At 59.4% G+C, this 16,816-nt stretch overlaps 3 protein-coding genes across 4 annotated transcripts; 1 reads left to right on the forward strand and 2 right to left on the reverse strand.

Moving 5' to 3' along the window:
* Window positions 1-54: 54 nt before the first annotated feature.
* On the reverse strand, window positions 55-976 carry TOMM6 (translocase of outer mitochondrial membrane 6). Its single transcript, XM_031605846.2, has 3 exons — window positions 805-976; window positions 602-703; window positions 55-257 (listed from the first exon to the last, which is right to left on the reverse strand). The coding sequence occupies exons 1-2, from the start codon at window positions 936-938 to the stop codon at window positions 607-609; spliced, it is 231 nt and encodes a 76-aa protein (XP_031461706.1). The 5' UTR covers window positions 939-976; the 3' UTR covers window positions 55-257; window positions 602-606.
* Window positions 977-1,316: 340 nt separating this feature from the next.
* Window positions 1,317-13,442, forward strand: LOC149915029 (uncharacterized). 2 transcript variants are annotated; one of them, XM_090124399.1, is made up of 14 exons: window positions 1,317-1,370; window positions 1,544-1,657; window positions 3,114-3,251; window positions 9,050-9,166; window positions 9,450-9,563; window positions 9,774-9,911; window positions 10,107-10,186; window positions 10,523-10,653; window positions 10,772-10,905; window positions 11,003-11,125; window positions 11,408-11,521; window positions 12,082-12,204; window positions 12,772-12,879; window positions 13,125-13,442. In XM_090124399.1, exons 1-14 carry the CDS (start codon window positions 1,332-1,334, stop codon window positions 13,305-13,307), a joined length of 1,656 nt encoding a protein of 551 aa, XP_089980525.1. In that variant the 5' UTR covers window positions 1,317-1,331; the 3' UTR covers window positions 13,308-13,442. The 2 variants fall into 2 exon arrangements, with proteins under 2 accessions (XP_089980525.1, XP_089980526.1); XM_090124400.1 differs by lacking the exon at window positions 12,082-12,204.
* LOC149915030 (mitochondrial import receptor subunit TOM6 homolog) lies at window positions 13,435-16,698 on the reverse strand. Its single transcript, XM_090124405.1, has 2 exons — window positions 16,537-16,698; window positions 13,435-16,435 (listed from the first exon to the last, which is right to left on the reverse strand). Exons 1-2 carry the CDS (start codon window positions 16,668-16,670, stop codon window positions 16,339-16,341), a joined length of 231 nt encoding a protein of 76 aa, XP_089980531.1. The 5' UTR covers window positions 16,671-16,698; the 3' UTR covers window positions 13,435-16,338.
* Between the last annotated feature and the right edge of the window lie 118 nt (window positions 16,699-16,816).

A 16,816-nucleotide genomic window follows, 5' to 3' on the forward strand; every position in this document is an offset into this window, starting at 1 on the left:
CTTCTTTTTGTAAACTGAAGTTTCTTATTAAAAAAAAAATAAAATTTCACTGTGTCATGCAATTATTCTACATTTATTAAGGAACGACATGGTGATACAGAAAAGAATTCCAAGCACAATGGCTTCACATCCTCCAAGAAACAATTCTCATTGCCTTCTGAAGAATGGGTTGGATAGGAATTCTCCCTCTGACGTGGAAGGTTTTCTGCTCCCTGGCATTGCTTCACATGGGACAGCTTTCAGTGGGAGCAGCAGTTCTGCAAAGGACAAGAATGGAAGATGCTCCGTGAGCACGTAAGAGCTTATAACTGCTGAACAGCTCTCATTTGGTTCCCGGGCTCTGTAAGAATGGAGTCAAAGGGAGCTGCCTCAGTCTGCGTCCCGAGGGCAGTTCAGCGCAACAGCCTTCGCACAGCGCAGGCCGCCTCGGGCCGAGGCGCGCTCCAGCCGCGGCCCCCCTCCCATCGCATCTGCCTCCGACGCAGACCCGCAGAACGCCCCGAGCCGGAAGGGCCCCACCGGGAGCACCGCGTCCCCACCCAGGCCGCCCAGCCGGATCCCCGCCCGCACGGCGAGCCCCCACCACGCCGCCGCCGCTCACCGCCGCTACGCCACGGGCTGCGGCGCCATCAGGTCGATGTCCGCCAGGTTGCGGGCGACCCACACTCCGGCGGCGAACAGCCCCACGTTCACCAGCAGGTTCCTGAAACGCACAGCGGCGGCTGCCTGCGGGCCCCGCGCCCGAGGAGCCGGCCCCGGCCCCGGCCCGGGCCCCCCTCCCGCGCCGCGCAACGCCGCACCGACCTGCGGAAGTCGTTCCTGTCGGTGGCGAAGCGGTACGCCGCCCGCAGCCACCCGCCCGGGCCCTGCGGAGGAGGGGGACGAGGCTGCGGAGACGACGCGGCCGACCCGCCCGCCTGCGCGCCGCCCGCCGCCATCCCGCCTCGCGCCGCCCGTCGCCGCGCGATGACGTCACCGCCGCCGCCGGCCGCAGCCTCGCGCTCCGCGCCTGCGCGGTGCCGCCCCGCCGCGTGCCGAAGCCTCCCGCGCGTCGTCGCGACGGTAACGGCCGTTGCGTCCCGCGCCTCGCGACGCGGCTGCGGCGCACGGAGCCTCGCCTGGCCTGGCCTGGCCTTGCGCAGCGCAGCGGCAGCCCGATCGATCGGCTCCTCGCGCCCTCGCCCTTCGCGGCTCCGCGCCGAGCGGTGGGAATCGCGCCCCCTCCTCCCGCGCCCTCGGCGCCGTTGCTGCGGCCCGGGCCGCGCCGGTCCGCCGAGGAGCTGCTCCCTGCGGGGAGCGGCGCGGAGCGGCGCGGAGCGGCGCTGGGCGGGATGGCCTCGAAGCAGTCGTGCGGCAGGGCGCGCCGGGAGGTAGGCGGGGCTGCGGCAGCGGCTGGGAGCGCGGGAGCTCTGTGGGACTTGGGAGCGGGGCGCTGAGGGTGGGGACCCGCCGCTCCCAGCCTTGGGACGCGGAGTGGCTGCGAGAGGCCGCGGCAGCGGGGAGGCTCTCATCCTGCCTTCCTCTCCCCGCGTCCCCTCTGCAGCCCTATCCGCGTCGGGCCGGGCCGCCGCCTCCGCGCGCTCACGGCCCCCGGGACGCCTGGCGCGACGCTCCGTGGGAGCAGCAGCCCCGGAGAGCCAGGGGAAGAACGCGTCCGGTAAGAGATGGGGGCGAGCAGCTGGGCAGCACGGGGTGGGCAGCGCTGCTGGGGTTCTCCTCCAAGTTTGGGTCGGCCAGAGGGTGGGTCTGCCCTGGGGAAGAGGAGAGTTGGAAAGAGCTCAGTGGGCACGGCCCAACCCAGAGCACGGCCAAAATCCCCCTGGGAGCCTGCAGGAGGCGTGGCTGCTCCCGGGGATCAGGCCCAGGCAGCACGGGTTCACAAAAGGCAGGTCGCGCTTGACCGACCTCATCTCCTTCTACCACTGGGTGACCAGACTGGTAGACGGGGGAAAGGCTGTTGATGTTGCCTGCCTAGACTTCAGCAAAGCCTTTGTCACGGGCTGTCACAGTATTCTCCTGGGGAAACTGGCTGCCCGTGGCCTGGACTGGTTGACCCTTTTTTGGGTAAGGAACTGGCTGGAGGGCCGTGCCCAGCGGGTGGTGGTTAATGGAGTTAAGTCCAGCTGGCAACCCATTCCAAGTGGTGTCCCCCAGGGGTCGGTACTGGGGCCCATCTTGTTAAATATCTTTAGTGATGACCTAGATGAGGGCATTGAGTACAGCCTCAGTAAGTTTGCAGATGACTCCGAGTTGGGAGGTGGTGTCGATCTGCCTGAGGCCCTTGAGAGGGGATCTAGCTAGACTGGATCGCTGGGCTGAGGTAAATGGGATGAGGTTCAGGAAGGCCAACTGCCGGGTCCTGCGCTTTGGCCACAACAACCCCAGAGGCATGGGGCAGAGTGGCCAGAAGACTGTGAAGAGGGAAGTGTTGGTTGGGGGTGTTGGTTGATGCTCGTCTGAACACGAGCCGACAGCCATCCAAGGTGGCCAAGAGGGCCAACAGCATCCTGGACTGCATTAGAAATAGCGTGGCCAGCAGGAGCAGGGAGGTCGTCATCCCCCTGTACTCAGCACTGGTGAGGCTGCACCTCAAGTGTTGTGGTGTTGTGTTCAGTTTTGGGCCCCTCACTACAAGAAAGACACTGAGACCCTGGAAAGTGTCCAGAGAAGGGCAGCGAAACTGGTGAGGGGTCTGGAGCACAGTTCTTATGAGGAGCAACTGAGGGAGCTGGGACTGTTTAGTGTGGAGAAGAGGAGGCTCAGGGGAGACCTCATTGCACTCTGCAACTACGTGAAGGGAGGTTGTGATGAGGAGGGGTTTGGCCTCTTCTCCCAGGCAACAAACAAGCCCCGAGGAAACGGCCACGAGCTGTAGCAGAGGAGGTCTAGATTAGACATAAGGAAAAGCTTTTTCTCTCAGAGAGTGGTCAGGCACCGGCATGGCTGCCCAGGGAGGTGGTGGAGCTACGGGATCTGGTTTAGTGCCTGTGGTAGCAGTGGTGATGGGAGGACGGTTGGACTAGATGATCTTGTAGGTCCTTTCCGACCTTGTGGTTCTATGATTCTATGATAAATGAGCTGCTGTCCTCACCTGCGGCTGTTTGCTTTGGCAGCCCGATCCCAGGCAGCCCGGGCCTTTCCCTGGCCCTGCTGACATCCTCCGCAGTGAGGAGAATTGGAGAGGGGCACCGCAAGACTGTGATGTGGCACCACCTCCCTCAGTCTACAGAGAGGAGCACCAGAGCTGTGAGGTAATGTTTGTCAAGGACCTGCAGCCGGTGAGCAGAGGTGGGCTGGGGAGGGGTGGCGGTGTGATGAGGTGGCAGACAGGGTCACGTTTCTCTGCTGTGCTGTTAGTGGGGGCTGAAGGCTGCTGTTGTGGATGCGCCACATCACCGAGTGGGGAGGCAGCCTTGCGTCCGTGCAAGGATCCATCCGTTGGGACGTGTCACATGGAGAAGTTCTCGTGGGGCATCTCTCTCTGAGATGCTCTCTTTTGGGTAGATGCTGAGTTGCCTTTCAATCTTTAGGCCCAGCTGGAGAGCAGTGCCACCTGGAGAGGCCAATGCCGGTTGCAGACTTTGGCTTTCCCACGCCGGTTTTCAGTTTCCCAATCTGACCTGTGCTTTCCCAGGCAATAGGACCGTTTTTGTGGTTTCTTTGTGCTGTACTTACCGCAAATCTCTCCAGGTGTCTGAGTTTCTTCTGTGTATAGCTCAAGGATGCTCTTCAAGGCCGTGCTGTGTTCCCAGGTTGGTGGGTCCTGGGCCAGCAGAGCTGTTCTTTCTCTGTATTTTTGTCCAGTTCTAACCCGGGATCCCGTTTATGGCGGCTTCTGTCACTAAAGGAAAAGCCTTGCTCAAGCTCATGGCCAGCAGACGCGTGCTGCACGCTGGCTGGTGAGCAGGCACATCCAGCCCAGGCCTGGCAAGCTGCCCATGCAGCGGTTCAGTGGCAGGAAGCAGAAGTCTGGGGTGTCTGTGGCCATGAGCTTCCCCTGTGCGGAAACTGACCGCCTGCTGAGTGCCGTCAGCTCCTGGCCGAGGCTGGTTGGACTGGAAGATTTCTGTGCCTGGGAACAATGTTTCATAGCGGGTGATAAGGGCAGCTGTGCTGCTGCCTGAGGCTTGCTGCCTGCAGGACGTGAGATAAGAGAGAAATGCATAGAAAGTGGGGGAATGCCTGAAACGCTGCGTGGGACGTTGCCTGTGCCTGAGCGAATTTTCCAGGCAGGGCTGCCAGAGCTGGGCTGTTTGTAACCACGCTGCTCCGATCCAAAAGGCGTCGCTGTGGAAGCACTGCTGGTACACGTGGGCAGGATGGTGTTTCAGCAGCGTTGTTTGGAAAATATCCCTTCTGTTCTCTCTGTCCCACCCTGCACGTGCCTAAAGTTTCACACAATTTTGTGTTCACTTTGCTGAACCGCCCAGCTCTTGGCTGCCTGCACGCAGCTCCCGCAGGTCAGCAGCAGTGCTGGTGAGCCCCGAGGTTTTGCAATAGTTGGGCACAGCCCTGAGCACGAGCTTTTTGCTCGGCTTTGGCTCTGCAGCACAGCTGGTCACCCGCTGCTTCTTTTGGCTGCTTCCTGCTCTTTTGCTCCACTTTGAGGACCTGTAGCAATTCTCACTTCTGCCTTATCCCTGTCAGCCTTCACTGCTTTTTTTGTGTGGAAGCTTTGTTCTGTGCAGCTCTACAGGGCACTTCTGCACCACCGGGGCGCTCGCAGAGGTTTGTGCTGTCCCCACTGCAGGGCGCGCACACAGCCGTGCAGCTGATGGGCGCTGTTCGTCAGGAGATGCTGTGCTGCTCTCCCCAGGGACAGAATAGCTTTCAAACTTGGGTCTAGCCCAAACTGTTCTCCAGTGACAGTCCCTTCTGCTTTTCCTGCTGATGTTCTGCAGGATTTGTGTGGTTGTCTGCATTCAGGTAGATGTCGTGACACCTTGCAGAGTCACCTGTTTGCTGAGCTCCGCAAACGCAGTCCTGGACTTTTACACCAGGAATTCAGTAACTGCTGTATCCTATAACCTTACTGTACAAGGAGTAAATACTAGAAATAGTTGGCAGCGTCCCCACATCCGTGGGAGCTCCTTATCCTCCTGTCTGCGGATGCCCGGGTCGTCAGGAGGAGGACGTGGTCTGGTAGGTAACAGTAGGCAAGGAGCCGCCGTAGCTGCTGGTGCTCCCCTCGCAAGGTGACGTGCTGCCACAGAGGCCACGTAGGCTGGGGACACTTTTGTCCGTGCTGCTGGATTCTTTTCCCAAATCGCAAAGAGCTAATTGATCCGCCCAGTTAGTTAATTGATTTATGGCTATTGAGGCTGCAATTAACCGACCAGCTGGAAAGCTGCATGTTATCTGCGGGGTGGGAGCAGCGCTGGGAAGCAGCCAGCCCCGATGGGCCACGAGCTGCCCCCTCAGTGTTTGCAGCACTGCTCACGTGGCATCTTTTAAGGTTTGAGTCTGCTTCAGACTTGGAATTTTCCTTGCTATCTCCTCCTTTGCTAATGTTTGGCACTGGGGAGCTCAAGCTTGGTCTCCCTGCTCTCCCTTATCTCCCTCGCGCGTTACTGCAAGGTCACAAACTCTGCTTTACTCTCTGGAATAAGGAGGGAGTTTGCATTGCAGGCCAGGCCAGTTTGGACCAGCTTGTTATCTGTGCGTTGCCAACCACCATCCATACCCACGTGAAAGAAAGCAGATGTTCATTAAGCAGCAGGAAAGTGAGACGTCTCGTTATGTGGCTGGGCGAGCTGCCTGCCCCGAGCACTAACATATCTGGCTGTCCAGAGCTAAGGAAATGGGAATGTGGCTCCTTTGGAAGCACGGGCAAAGAGGAGGCGCCGTGTGCGTGGCCGCACCAGCAGGGGGTGTGCTGGGCCGGCAGCAGCGCCGTGGGCAAAGCTTCGGAGCAGCCCCGGGCTGAGGCGATGGGGTTTGCAGCGCTGCAAGCAGGAGATGAAGGCAGCCGTGGTGTTGGAAGGTGAGCAGACACGGACGGCTTTGGCAGCTCTTGGCCAAGCCAGCAGTGCTGAACTGCAGCTTCCCAGCTGTCCCGGCGCGGCTGAGCCAGCCCTGCCCGAGGAGCGGAGCTCTCTGCTGCTCAGCTTCTGCCATCCGCGTAGGTGGGTGTGAGGGCAGCATCCCTTTGTGCTGAGCGCTGTCCTGCCAGGGCCACCACGGCCACCACACGCTCCTCTCAGCCTTCCTTCTCAGCTCCTCGGGCTGTGCCAGAGCAGCCATGCTGCTGGGGTGCGCTGCTCCCCAAAATGCCCCTGGCACAAAGCTGGGAGCATCCTGGGGAACACGTGGCAGCGACGGAGTGGGGCAGAGGCACGGCCTGGGATGTGGGCTCTGTGCGCAGGAGATGTGCTTGCTGTCTGCCTGAGCGACCGTGCCTGCAGGAGCCTCCAGAGCTGGGAATGAGGCAGCAGTGAGGGCTGTTGTGGGGCTGATGGAGTGACGCACGGCGCAGTGAGTTTGCAGGCTTTGCATTAAACTGCTTTAAGCAAAGGTTGGTGAAACAAAGAGAGCCTAGGGAGAAGAAATTGCCTGTTTCTGTTTATTGGAGACCGGTTGGAGAAGAGGTGCCGTTTTGGGTGTGTGCAGCCCTTAGGAGATAAGGGGGGGCTGCAGTCAGCTCCGAAGCGACCAGCGGGAAGGCAGTGATTGCAGCACGCGTCACTGACAGCTATCAGCTGCACTCAGACAATGTACTACACGTGCTCTGAGCACAGACTGCTGTTGCAGTCTGTACCTCATCGGTATCCCAGAGAAGTTCAGTTAGGTCGGGTAAGGCTGTATGACCTGTCCTGCTGGTACAGTGGTCGCAGGTCTGGATCTGGGGGTTGCGTGCTGGGCAGGTCTCAGGCCGGCTGAGAGGAACCCCAGAAGATGTCCTCAGCATCCTGACTGGATCCCCTTTTCTCACGTGATTTCCCGTGATAAGCAAGAAAGTACTGTGTCACAGGTTATGCAAATTAAGAAATAAACATGGGTATAGAAAACGTATGATGTGCAAAGAAAAGTGAAAGAGAATCTTCGCTTGATTCCTTAAGACCTCATTTTTGTTACCTGCTTTTATGCTTTCTGTGTCTTTGCCATGGGAGTTATTCTCCCTTTTCCTCGACAGATTGCAGTCACAGCTCAGACTCTTGACATGAGTGCTAGTCTGCGTGTTGTTAAGCCTAGATAGGGCAGGTGGAGTGACAGAGGCGTAGCCGTGGCCTTATCCAGCCTGCCCAACTTGGGGCAGCTCTCGTTATCAAACAGAGGCTGGCTACCAGACCTGTGCTGCGTCCTGTTCTCTGGTCTTACCCCACCTCTCCCCTGCTTCAGCAGGCTGTGCTTGGGCCATATTCCACAGCTGCCAGCCATGCTCTGTGCCCCTCTTGTGGATGGGTGTTGCCAGCAGCTGCGGCCAACATCAGGAGGCGCTCTGTAAAAAGTAAAGACTCCTGGAAGGTGTTGCTGAGATAGTAAGCTGAAGAATACAAGATGTGAGGGTCTATAACACCGCTTGGTTTTGCTAACTCAAAAGGAATTTGCAAATAGCATTGCCTAGTTTAACTTTTGCTTACTCGGAAGGAATTGCTTAGTTTAACTTTTGCTAGCCCAAATGCATTCCCATAAGGAAGCCTTCTCAAATCACCAGAAGGGGGCCAATGAGAGAACAATGGAAAGGGGAACAAACAGGATAAGAAATTGCAGAGGCACGCAGGGTGGGAGAAGAGCTCAAAACTGGGACAAAGGTCGGAAGGACATGGCGAGGAAGACTACTGACTTCATCCAGGGATGACCACCAGGTGGGGAGGGAGATGTCGAGCCTTCATCCAACGACCACCAGAGGAAGCTACTGCACATGCACTAGGGGGAGGGACAGTGTTTCAACGAATTCCCAGAAAAGTACTGAATGTGTCAGTAGGTCTTGGGAAATACTGCTGAATATGTATGGGCTTGGCTTATGAAGGTATTGAGATCCCACTCTGGTGTGCAAGCTAGGAGCAGCGATCCCCCCTGTACCCAGTGTGTGGCACAGCGCTGAAATAGAACATATCTGCTCTTATAACCTTTCGTGGGTTAGAGAGTTTTATTCCGCAAATCATTGCAGCTTGGCTTTTGGCACCTTGCAGCAAACAAGCGGGCAGGAGGGGTACAAAGGTAGCTGGCCGGGGGGGGATTAACAGCCAGCTGCTGACAGCCGCTGCTTCCTGTTGGGCTGCATTCAACAAACAGAGGTGGTGCGATCTGCCCTGTGCAGGGAGGAGGTTCCATCCCCGCTGCATCCCACGCTTGCTGGTGCTGGGCCTCTGCCAGCAGGTCAGCCCCCTGCAAGGCCCCCTGGGACTGACCTGCCAGGTGAAACCCCAATCCGGGGATAAAAGTCTTTACTTTTTTACTGCTGCACTCCTTGCTGTCCAGTAGCTCGGTCCCTGCTGCTCAATGGGACGAGGGGAGGATGTCTGTGCTGTGGCTCCTGGCAGGATGCTGAGGATGCCTGCCTGCCCTGGCTGCTCCAAGAGCCCACTGTCCCCAGGTCGGCAGTGTCAGGGCATAGCCAGCCCTGCTTGCCCTGCTGCTGTTCTGTGCCATAAGCACTGAGCCCTGAGCTGTGCAGGCGCTGTGGGGGGAGATCACCAACGCGTTCCCAGGCAGTCTGTGAAGTGCCCTGGTGCTGTGAGCCAACACAAGAGGAACAATAGTGGGGTGGTGCTGCTGGGCGCTGTGACCTGTGCAGGGTGCAGCGGGCAATGGAAGCATCGCCGTGAGCAGGTGGAGATCTGGGATGGGTGGGGAGACCCGGCAGTGGATGTGTGCAGTGTGAGGGAACAGCAGCAGCACTGCGGGGAACCTTGTCCCCTCTGGGGATGGGGAGCAGTTCTGCACTGCCTTTGCTGCTGGCAGTACCGCGTTGTGCTCCAGGGGGCCCAAGTGCTTGGAGCTCAGCAGAGCAGGGACAGCTGTGGGTGGCACCACTGGGAAGCTGACCCCAAACAGACGGTAGTGCCCATCCTGCAGGATGTACTCACCCACACCACTTTCTCTGCAGCCCAATGAGGACTTGCTAAGGACCTCCTTCCCAAAGGGATCAAGGCTGGAGCAGCGCTTTGGCAAGATGTCCTCGAAGCAGTTCTGCAGGAGGGGGCCCCGGGCCTTTCCCTGGGGGGTAGGTGGGGCTGCGGTCGTGGCTGGGAGCACAGGAGCTTTGTGGGACTTGTGTGTGGGACAGTGAGGGTGGGGATCCAGTGCTCCATGCCTTGGCATGCAGAGAAGCTGGGAGAGCATTTCCGTGGTACAGGAGGGAGTTGGGAAGGCTGGGACTTGTCTGTGACTACAGATGGCAGGATTTTGGGCTCCCCATCTCTGCGTGACATTCCGTGAGGATGGGGGAGGCAGCAGCAGTGGGGAGGCTCTCATCCTGCTTTCCTCTGCCTGTGTCCCCTCTGCAGCCCTATCTGCGTCAGGCTGGGCCACCACCTCCACGTGCTCATGGCCCCTGGGATGCCTGGTGCGATCCTCCATGGGAGCAGCAGCACTGGAGAGCCAGGGGAAGAATGCATCTGGTAAGAGGTCGGGGGTGGGCAGAGCTGTTGGGGTTCTCCTCCAAATTTGGGTTGGCCAAAGGGTGGGATTCCACTGGGAAGAGGGGAGGTGGAAAGATCTCAGTGGGCAGAGGAACCCAGAGCACAACCAAAATGCCCCTGGAAGCCTGCAGGGTGCCTGGCTGCTCCAAATGAGTTGCTGGCCTCACCAGCAGCTGTTTGCTTTGGCAGCCCGGTCCCAGGCAGCCCTGGCCTTTCCCTGGCCCTGCTGACATCCTGCAGAATGAGGAGAATTGGAGATGGGCCCCCAAGAACCATGATGTGCCACCACCTCACTGGATGTACAGAGAGGACCACCAGAGCCATGAGGTAATGTCTGTTGAGGACTTGTAGCCGGTGAGGAGTGGTGGGCTGGGGAGGGATGGCAGTGGCCGTGACACTTGGGATGGGTAAAGGGCAAAAAGGGCAGTTTGCTACTCTGCGATGAGGATGGCAGATCACATCACTTGTGCCAACTGGTGTGTCTCCTTACTTGCTCAGTGTGTAAACCTCTGCTCTCCTCAGATACCACAGCTGCATCACCGGGACTTCTTTGCCCAGCCTGAGTTCCCCAGCCAGGAGCAGCGTCCTGCTGGATTCCCATGGTGGGTGCCTGCAGCGAGGCTGGGGCAATGGGCTGGAAAGGGGTTGTCTTCTACATCCTGCTGGGGGTCTGGGCTGAGCATAGTTCGCATGGGTTGGCTGAGGAGTGGTGGTCCCCTCTGGGATCTCGGGTGGGGGGGGAGCTGTGCTGCATGTGCAAACAGGTCTAGGCTCAGCTGTGGCACACAGCAATTGGCTGCGGGCAGCAGGCGGGTGCAGTGGGTTAAACAGTGCTGCAGGGCAATGCAGCGTTGAAGCTGACCCTGCCAAAGGTGGGAGGTTGCGCCAGAGATCCTCGCCAGCCTGAATTTCCCTTGGGGCTGCCTTTGCTCCTGTAGGGAGCAAGAAGTCTCCTGGGACAACTGCTCACCCCAGCGCCATTGTGGCCCACGCCGGAGACGCTGCCGACTCCTTCGGCCCATCCAGCAGGAGACAGCAGACCACAGCCGTTCTCCCAGCAGCTCCCAAGGTTGGTGCTGCTGCAGCGCTGGCTGCCGCCCAGGACCCCTGTGTGGTGTGTGCAGCCAGCAGCGTCTGCATGGGGAGGGTTGGCGCTTTGTGTATTAAGTGCCGTTGTGTTTCCACAGGGTGCCATCCATCCTCCAAGCCCTCTCAGTCCTGCTCCGCGGAGAGCCAGCTGGGGCTCAGAGAGCAGCTCGCTGCTCCCCAATCACTTGCTGCCTGCAAGAACAGTCTGCAAAGCGAGCAGCAGGTGGATGAGGTGGGTTTTTACCCCAGGTACACGGCGGTGACTCCAGTTTCATGGCCACGTGATCCCTTGGTGCTGCCGTGGCCTTGACCAGCAGGATTTCCCCCAGGGCCGGCTGGTGGCAAGCAGCGAGGTGCTGGAACGGCCCGGGCATGCAGAGAAGAGCCCAGAGAAGAGCCCGGGCACTGACCCCCAGGCAGCGGAGCAGGAGCCAGCGGCAGGATCAAAGCCAGTATGTGTGCACCTCTTTCCTGAGTGCATACTGAGAGACTTTCACCCAGGAGCTGCCCAGCTCGGGATCCCTTCCACCTGTGTCACACCTCGCTTCTCTCCTGCACTCTTCACCTCGGTATCTCTTGGACAGAAATGGAAGCAGGATGTTTTCCTGACTTTTCTCTTGGGCTGCACATCCCCTGGTTTCCTTTGGGTTTCAGCACTCTGCCTGTCCTGTCTACCCGGCTCTTTTCTCTGGGACAGATGAACATCCCTGCCTCATGCTATTGCGTGCCTGCAGGTGGAGCCCGAAGGAGGAGAGGAAGCTGCAGGCAGCCAGCAGCTCTGTGCCCTGGAATTGGAGCCAGTCTCCTCGGAGACAACCAGCACCAGCGAGGAGGAAGGCTGGGAGCTGGTATGCCCTCATGCATCTGTCTCCTCTTTCTGCCTAAATGTCGTGCCACCAGGGAGGTGGGGTTTTGTGGTCCCCTCCGTGAACCTCATTCTTCCTTTTGCCCGGGGTCTATCACAGTGCCTCTCTATGGACTCTGGAACGCATCTGTAGTGCTTTGCACAGATAAAGCCACGCAGCCAAAGGGTCCCTGAGGCTAGTGGAAGTGCTGAGCTGTATCTGCACAGTCCATTATCTCTGTAGCCTGCTGAGGCTGTCAGTGCTGGCCCGTTTTGGAGGTACATGCTGAGCTTTGCCTGCCCTCTCAAGCATGGCAGCATCTGCCATGTGTTGCTGGTGCAGCGGAGGCAGCAGCTGCCCAGGATGGGGTGGGTTTGAGCCTGTGGCTGCACTACTCTGTGGTGTTTCCTCCTGGGACAAGAGAGCCTGAGGTTTCCCCCTCCTGAAGGCAGCAGCATCAGCTTGCAGCGCTGGCTCCCACTGTTCTCACCTAGCGTCTGCCTTCGTCCCCTGGGTGCCTTCCCACTGCATCTTTGTGGCCTTCACCAATCTGAAACTCACAGATCCCGCTGGAAGTTACTGTGGAGCCCAGCAGCACACAGCCCAGCGAGGCCGGCTCCAGTGTCTGCACTGAGGCAGCAGCAGCAGCCAGGACCGGGCAGCCTCCTTGGGCTTGGACAGAGCTGGTACGTGCACAGCCCTGCCCTGTGCACTGTGCAAGGATGGTGCCCCTGTGTCTCCGGGAAGCAGCTGCAGGGAGGCCCATGAACACCAATCTAAGCCAGCAGCCTTGGGGGGAGGTCCTCCTGCTTTCTTTGGATGCAGAGCCCACAGCAGCCCTGCTGCTGGCTCTTCAGGAGAGGCTGATAAATTGGAGTCCGTGTGGAGAAAGACCAAAAAAGTAATGTGGAGATTGAGAGCGTGCTGGAGCGTGAGCAAGCCCAGGTGTTGAGCTTTAGTGAAGCAGGCAAAGGTGCTGCAGAGAGGCTGAATTGCTGCCTGATGGGAAAGAGAAATCAGCCAGTGGGGCCCTCGGGTTTTGAAGGCAGGGCTGCTGGAGCTGCAGTGGACGTGGGAAGCAAGGGGCAGCCTCCTGCACGAGAGGGAAGGGTGGCGAGGTCCCAGCAGGTTCCCCCCAGGGTACCTGGTCCCCAGCTGGCAGCTCCAGTGTGGTGCCACCCACACCTGGTCCCTCGCCCAGGCCTTCTCCCCTTCAGAGCATCCAACCTCACCTCACTTCTTCCACTGCCCAGGCTGCAGGCTTCCAGAGCGTACCCCGCCCCCCACGCTCCGCACATTCCCCCAGCAGCACAGACCCGCGCTCTGCCGCCATCCTCACCAAGAAGGAGAGCATCGAGCAGGTGAGCCCCGGCACAGGCGAGGGCGTGTGGGACCAGTCAGGGACAGGAGAACTCTCGGGAGGTCCAGAACCCACAGGGGAAAAAAGCAGTGCTGGGTGGTGGGCGAGCCCTGGGGCAGTTCAGCACAGCTGCTGTGGGAAGAGGCTGCCACCTCTGGGACACCCTGAGGGGGGAAAAAATCCCTTTGTGCTGCTGGCAGGGAGGTTCTGGGGTGCCCCGTGCTGAAGCCAAGCTGCTCCCTGCAGGGCTACCACGACTTCTGCCTCAACTTCGCCACGGTGTCCACAATGCTGCTGCAGAAGGAGCCCTCCATGGAGGCGATGCTGATGAAGGCACTGAGAGCCAACCTGCGCGAGCTCCGCAACCACCTCCTCAAGGAGATGGAGGACTTCATCCAGCAGTACGATGCGACGCACCCCAGCTGCTGAGTGGGGAGCTGTAGGGCTGTGCTGGCACAGCCTGCACTGGGCCTGTAGGGATGTGCTGATGCAGACCCTCTTGGAGGTGGGGGTTGGTTGGAGGGGGCTTCGTTTGGAGGGTGGTTGGGTCCGATGTAGGCAGAAACTGGGACTGCGGGCAAGATAGGAGCCATATGTAGGCCTGTATTTTAGTGACAGAAGGTGATGGTTTTATTGGAGGGAGGGGGGAGGGAGAGCAACTGTGGGGAGGGGCCTCCCCTTCTCTTTATTCTATTCCTGTTTTTAATAGATGTTCTCTTACAATTCATGGTTTGTTCTTGTTTTCATAAACAAAAAGAAGTTATTTTTGCAGCCCTGGTGTAGCCTTAGCACTGCCATTGCTCCCTTCCTGTTCCGCTGGGGCAGCTTGCACAGGGAGGGGTCCCACAGTGACACCCCAGCCCAGTCCTCCCCTGGGGACCCTCAGCTCCCACAGAACAGCCTGTGTTGCAATGGACCTCCAGGACCATGAATCTCCCACCCTCCCCACCACATGCAGGGCCCCCAACCTCCCCATTTAATACCTGTCCAGGAACCCATCCAACCTGGACTTCAACACCTCCAGGGATGAACGGGCATCCATAACCTCTCTGGGCAGCTGTTCCAGCACCTCCCTACTCTCATAGTAAAGAACTTCCTCCTGACATCCAACCTCAATCTTCCCACCCTCAACTTCAAACCATTTCCCCTTGTTCTGCTGTTGTCTATCCTTTCAAAGAGTTGATCCCCCTCTTGCTTATAGGCTACCGTTAGCTACTGAAGGCTGCTATGAGGTCACCCCACAGCCTTTTCTTATCCAGGCTGAACAAGCCCAGCTCCCTCAGCCTGTCTTTGTAGGGAGGTGCTCCAGCCCTCTGATCATTTTTGTGGCCCCCCTCTGAACCCTCTCTAACAGCTCTCTGTCTTGTATTGGGGGCTCCAGACCTGGGCACAGTACTGCAGATGGGGCCTCACAGGAGCAGAGTAGAGAGGGACAATCACCTCTCTGTCCTTGCTGGCCACCCCTCTTCTGATTGAACCCAGGATACCGTTTGCTTTCCTAGTTGCAAAAGTACACTGCTGGCTCATGTTCAGTTTTTCATCCATCAGGACCCCCAGGTCCTTCTCTGCAGGGTAGCTCTCAAGGACTGTTCCTTCCATCTGTATAAGTGCCTGGGATTCCTCCAGCCCAAGTGCCAAACCTTGCACACTGTTGTACTGAACATCATTATAGGTTCACCCGGGCCCACCTTTCAAGTCTGTCGAGGTCACTCTGAATGGCATCTCTTCCTTGTACCATGTCAACCGCACCACTCAGCTTGGTGTCATCAGCAAACTTGCTGAGGGTGCACTCCATTCCACCATCAATGTCACTGATAAAGATGTTAAAGAGCACTGGTCCCAAGACAGACCCCTGCGGGACACTGCACGTTACCGGCCTCCACCTGGACACAACCATTAATCACCACCCTCTGTCTGCGGCCTTTCAAGCAATTCCTTATCTGTTTTGTAGTACACCCATCAAATTCCACATCCCTCCAATCTGGAGATAAGGATGCGGTGGGGAACCATGTCAAAGGCCTTGCACAAGACCAAGTAAATGACATTGGCCACCTTCCCTTTGCGCACCAATGCTCCATAGAAAACCACAAGACTGGTAAGGCATGACCTTGCCCTGGCTGTCTCGGATCACACGCTCATTCTTTATGGGACCAAGCATATTGTCCAGGAGGATCTGTTCCATGAACTTTCCAGGCACAGAGGTTCCAACTCACCGGCCCGCAGTTGCCCAGATCCTCCTTGATCCCTTTCTTACAAAAGAGAGTGATGTGACCCTTTCTCCAGACAATCATGACTTTTCAAATAGGATGGAGATCGGTTTGGCAACCACCTCACCAGCTCCTTCAGAACCCAGGGATGCATGTCATCCAGCCCTATAGGTGAGAGATTCCCACCTGGCGTCTCGATCTGACCCTGGTGGCCAGATCTCTCCTGGACAGTCTGGGCAGGAATCCCTGCAGCAGCTGCCATGCAGGTGTCTGCCCTTGTCCTAAGTCCTTGGCTGCCCTCCCCAGAGCACAGCTGCTCTCTGGGGCTTTGGGTTTGTCTGAGACAGCAGTCAGAGACCATACCCCAGTGCGGGCTGCTGGTTCTCCGCTCCCTGCTCGCTTTACCTGTTCCTAATTGAGGGAGAGGCCAGCAGGAATTGCAGGCTGTGCTTTGCCAGCAGCTGAAAGATCCCAGGTGAAAGATCCCAGCAGCTTCTCCCTCCCCCTCCGCCACCTCAGCCAGGGCTGTCTAAAAGGTCTTTGGAATGCATTGAGACCACTGCAAGTGCTGGCAGGATGGCAGTGCCATACAAGGCGCTCTCCCCTCCTTCCCCCCCGCCTGGTGCATTTGGCACCCAGCTGCTGCCCCTCTGCTCAAATACCATGCAAAGTGCCTCCTTGCCCCGCAGCCTCTGCAGCACCTGGGGACCCCTGCTTGCCGAGTGTCCCTGCGCTAGGACACGCTGCAGTGCTTGCTGCTGCCCCGCAGCTTCGCCTTCCTGCACCCCGCCTGCTCCAGGCGCTGGGGCTCCCTGCCCACAGAGTTCATCCCGGGCTTGGGGATGGGTTTCCCAAAGAAGAAACCCTCCGCTTCTGAGTCCGAGGCCGAAGAGAAGATAAGGTGCAGGCGGGACACGGACAGCAGTCCTTTACCGCGACACGCGGGGGGGTGGGAGGAGGGAAACTCTTCTGCCTCGCAGCCGAGATCTTCCCGGGTGGAGTCAAACGGAGCCGCCTCAGTCTGCGTCCCGAGGGCAGTTCAGCGCAACAGCCTTCGCACAGCGCAGGCCGCCTCGGGCCGAGGCGCGCTCCAGCCGCGGCCCCCCTCCCATCGCATCTGCCTCCGACGCAGACCCGCAGAACGCCCCGAGCCGGAAGGGCCCCACCGGGAGCACCGCGTCCCCACCCAGGCCGCCCAGCCGGATCCCCGCCCGCACGGCGAGCCCCCACCACGCCGCCGCCGCTCACCGCCGCTACGCCACGGGCTGCGGCGCCATCAGGTCGATGTCCGCCAGGTTGCGGGCGACCCACACTCCGGCGGCGAACAGCCCCACGTTCACCAGCAGGTTCCTGAAACGCACAGCGGCGGCTGCCTGCGGGCCCCGCGCCCGAGGAGCCGGCCCCGGCCCCGGCCCGGGCCCCCCTCCCGCGCCGCGCAACGCCGCACCGACCTGCGGAAGTCGTTCCTGTCGGTGGCGAAGCGGTACGCCGCCCGCAGCCACCCGCCCGGGCCCTGCGGAGGAGGGGGACGAGGCTGCGGAGACGACGCGGCCGACCCGCCCGCCTGCGCGCCGCCCGCCGCCATCCCGCCTCGCGCCGCCCGTCGCCGCGCGATGACGTCACCGCCGCCGCCGGCCGCAGCCTCGCGCTCCGCGCCTGCGCGGTGCCGCCCCACCGCGTGCCGAAGCCTCCCGCGCGTCGTCGCGACGGTAACGGCCGTTGCGTCCCGCG

Source organism: Phasianus colchicus, chromosome 25 (genome assembly GCF_987193195.1).
Source record: "Phasianus colchicus chromosome 25, bPhaCol1.hap1.1, whole genome shotgun sequence".
In the NCBI taxonomy this organism is placed as follows: Eukaryota; Metazoa; Chordata; class Aves; order Galliformes; family Phasianidae; genus Phasianus; species Phasianus colchicus.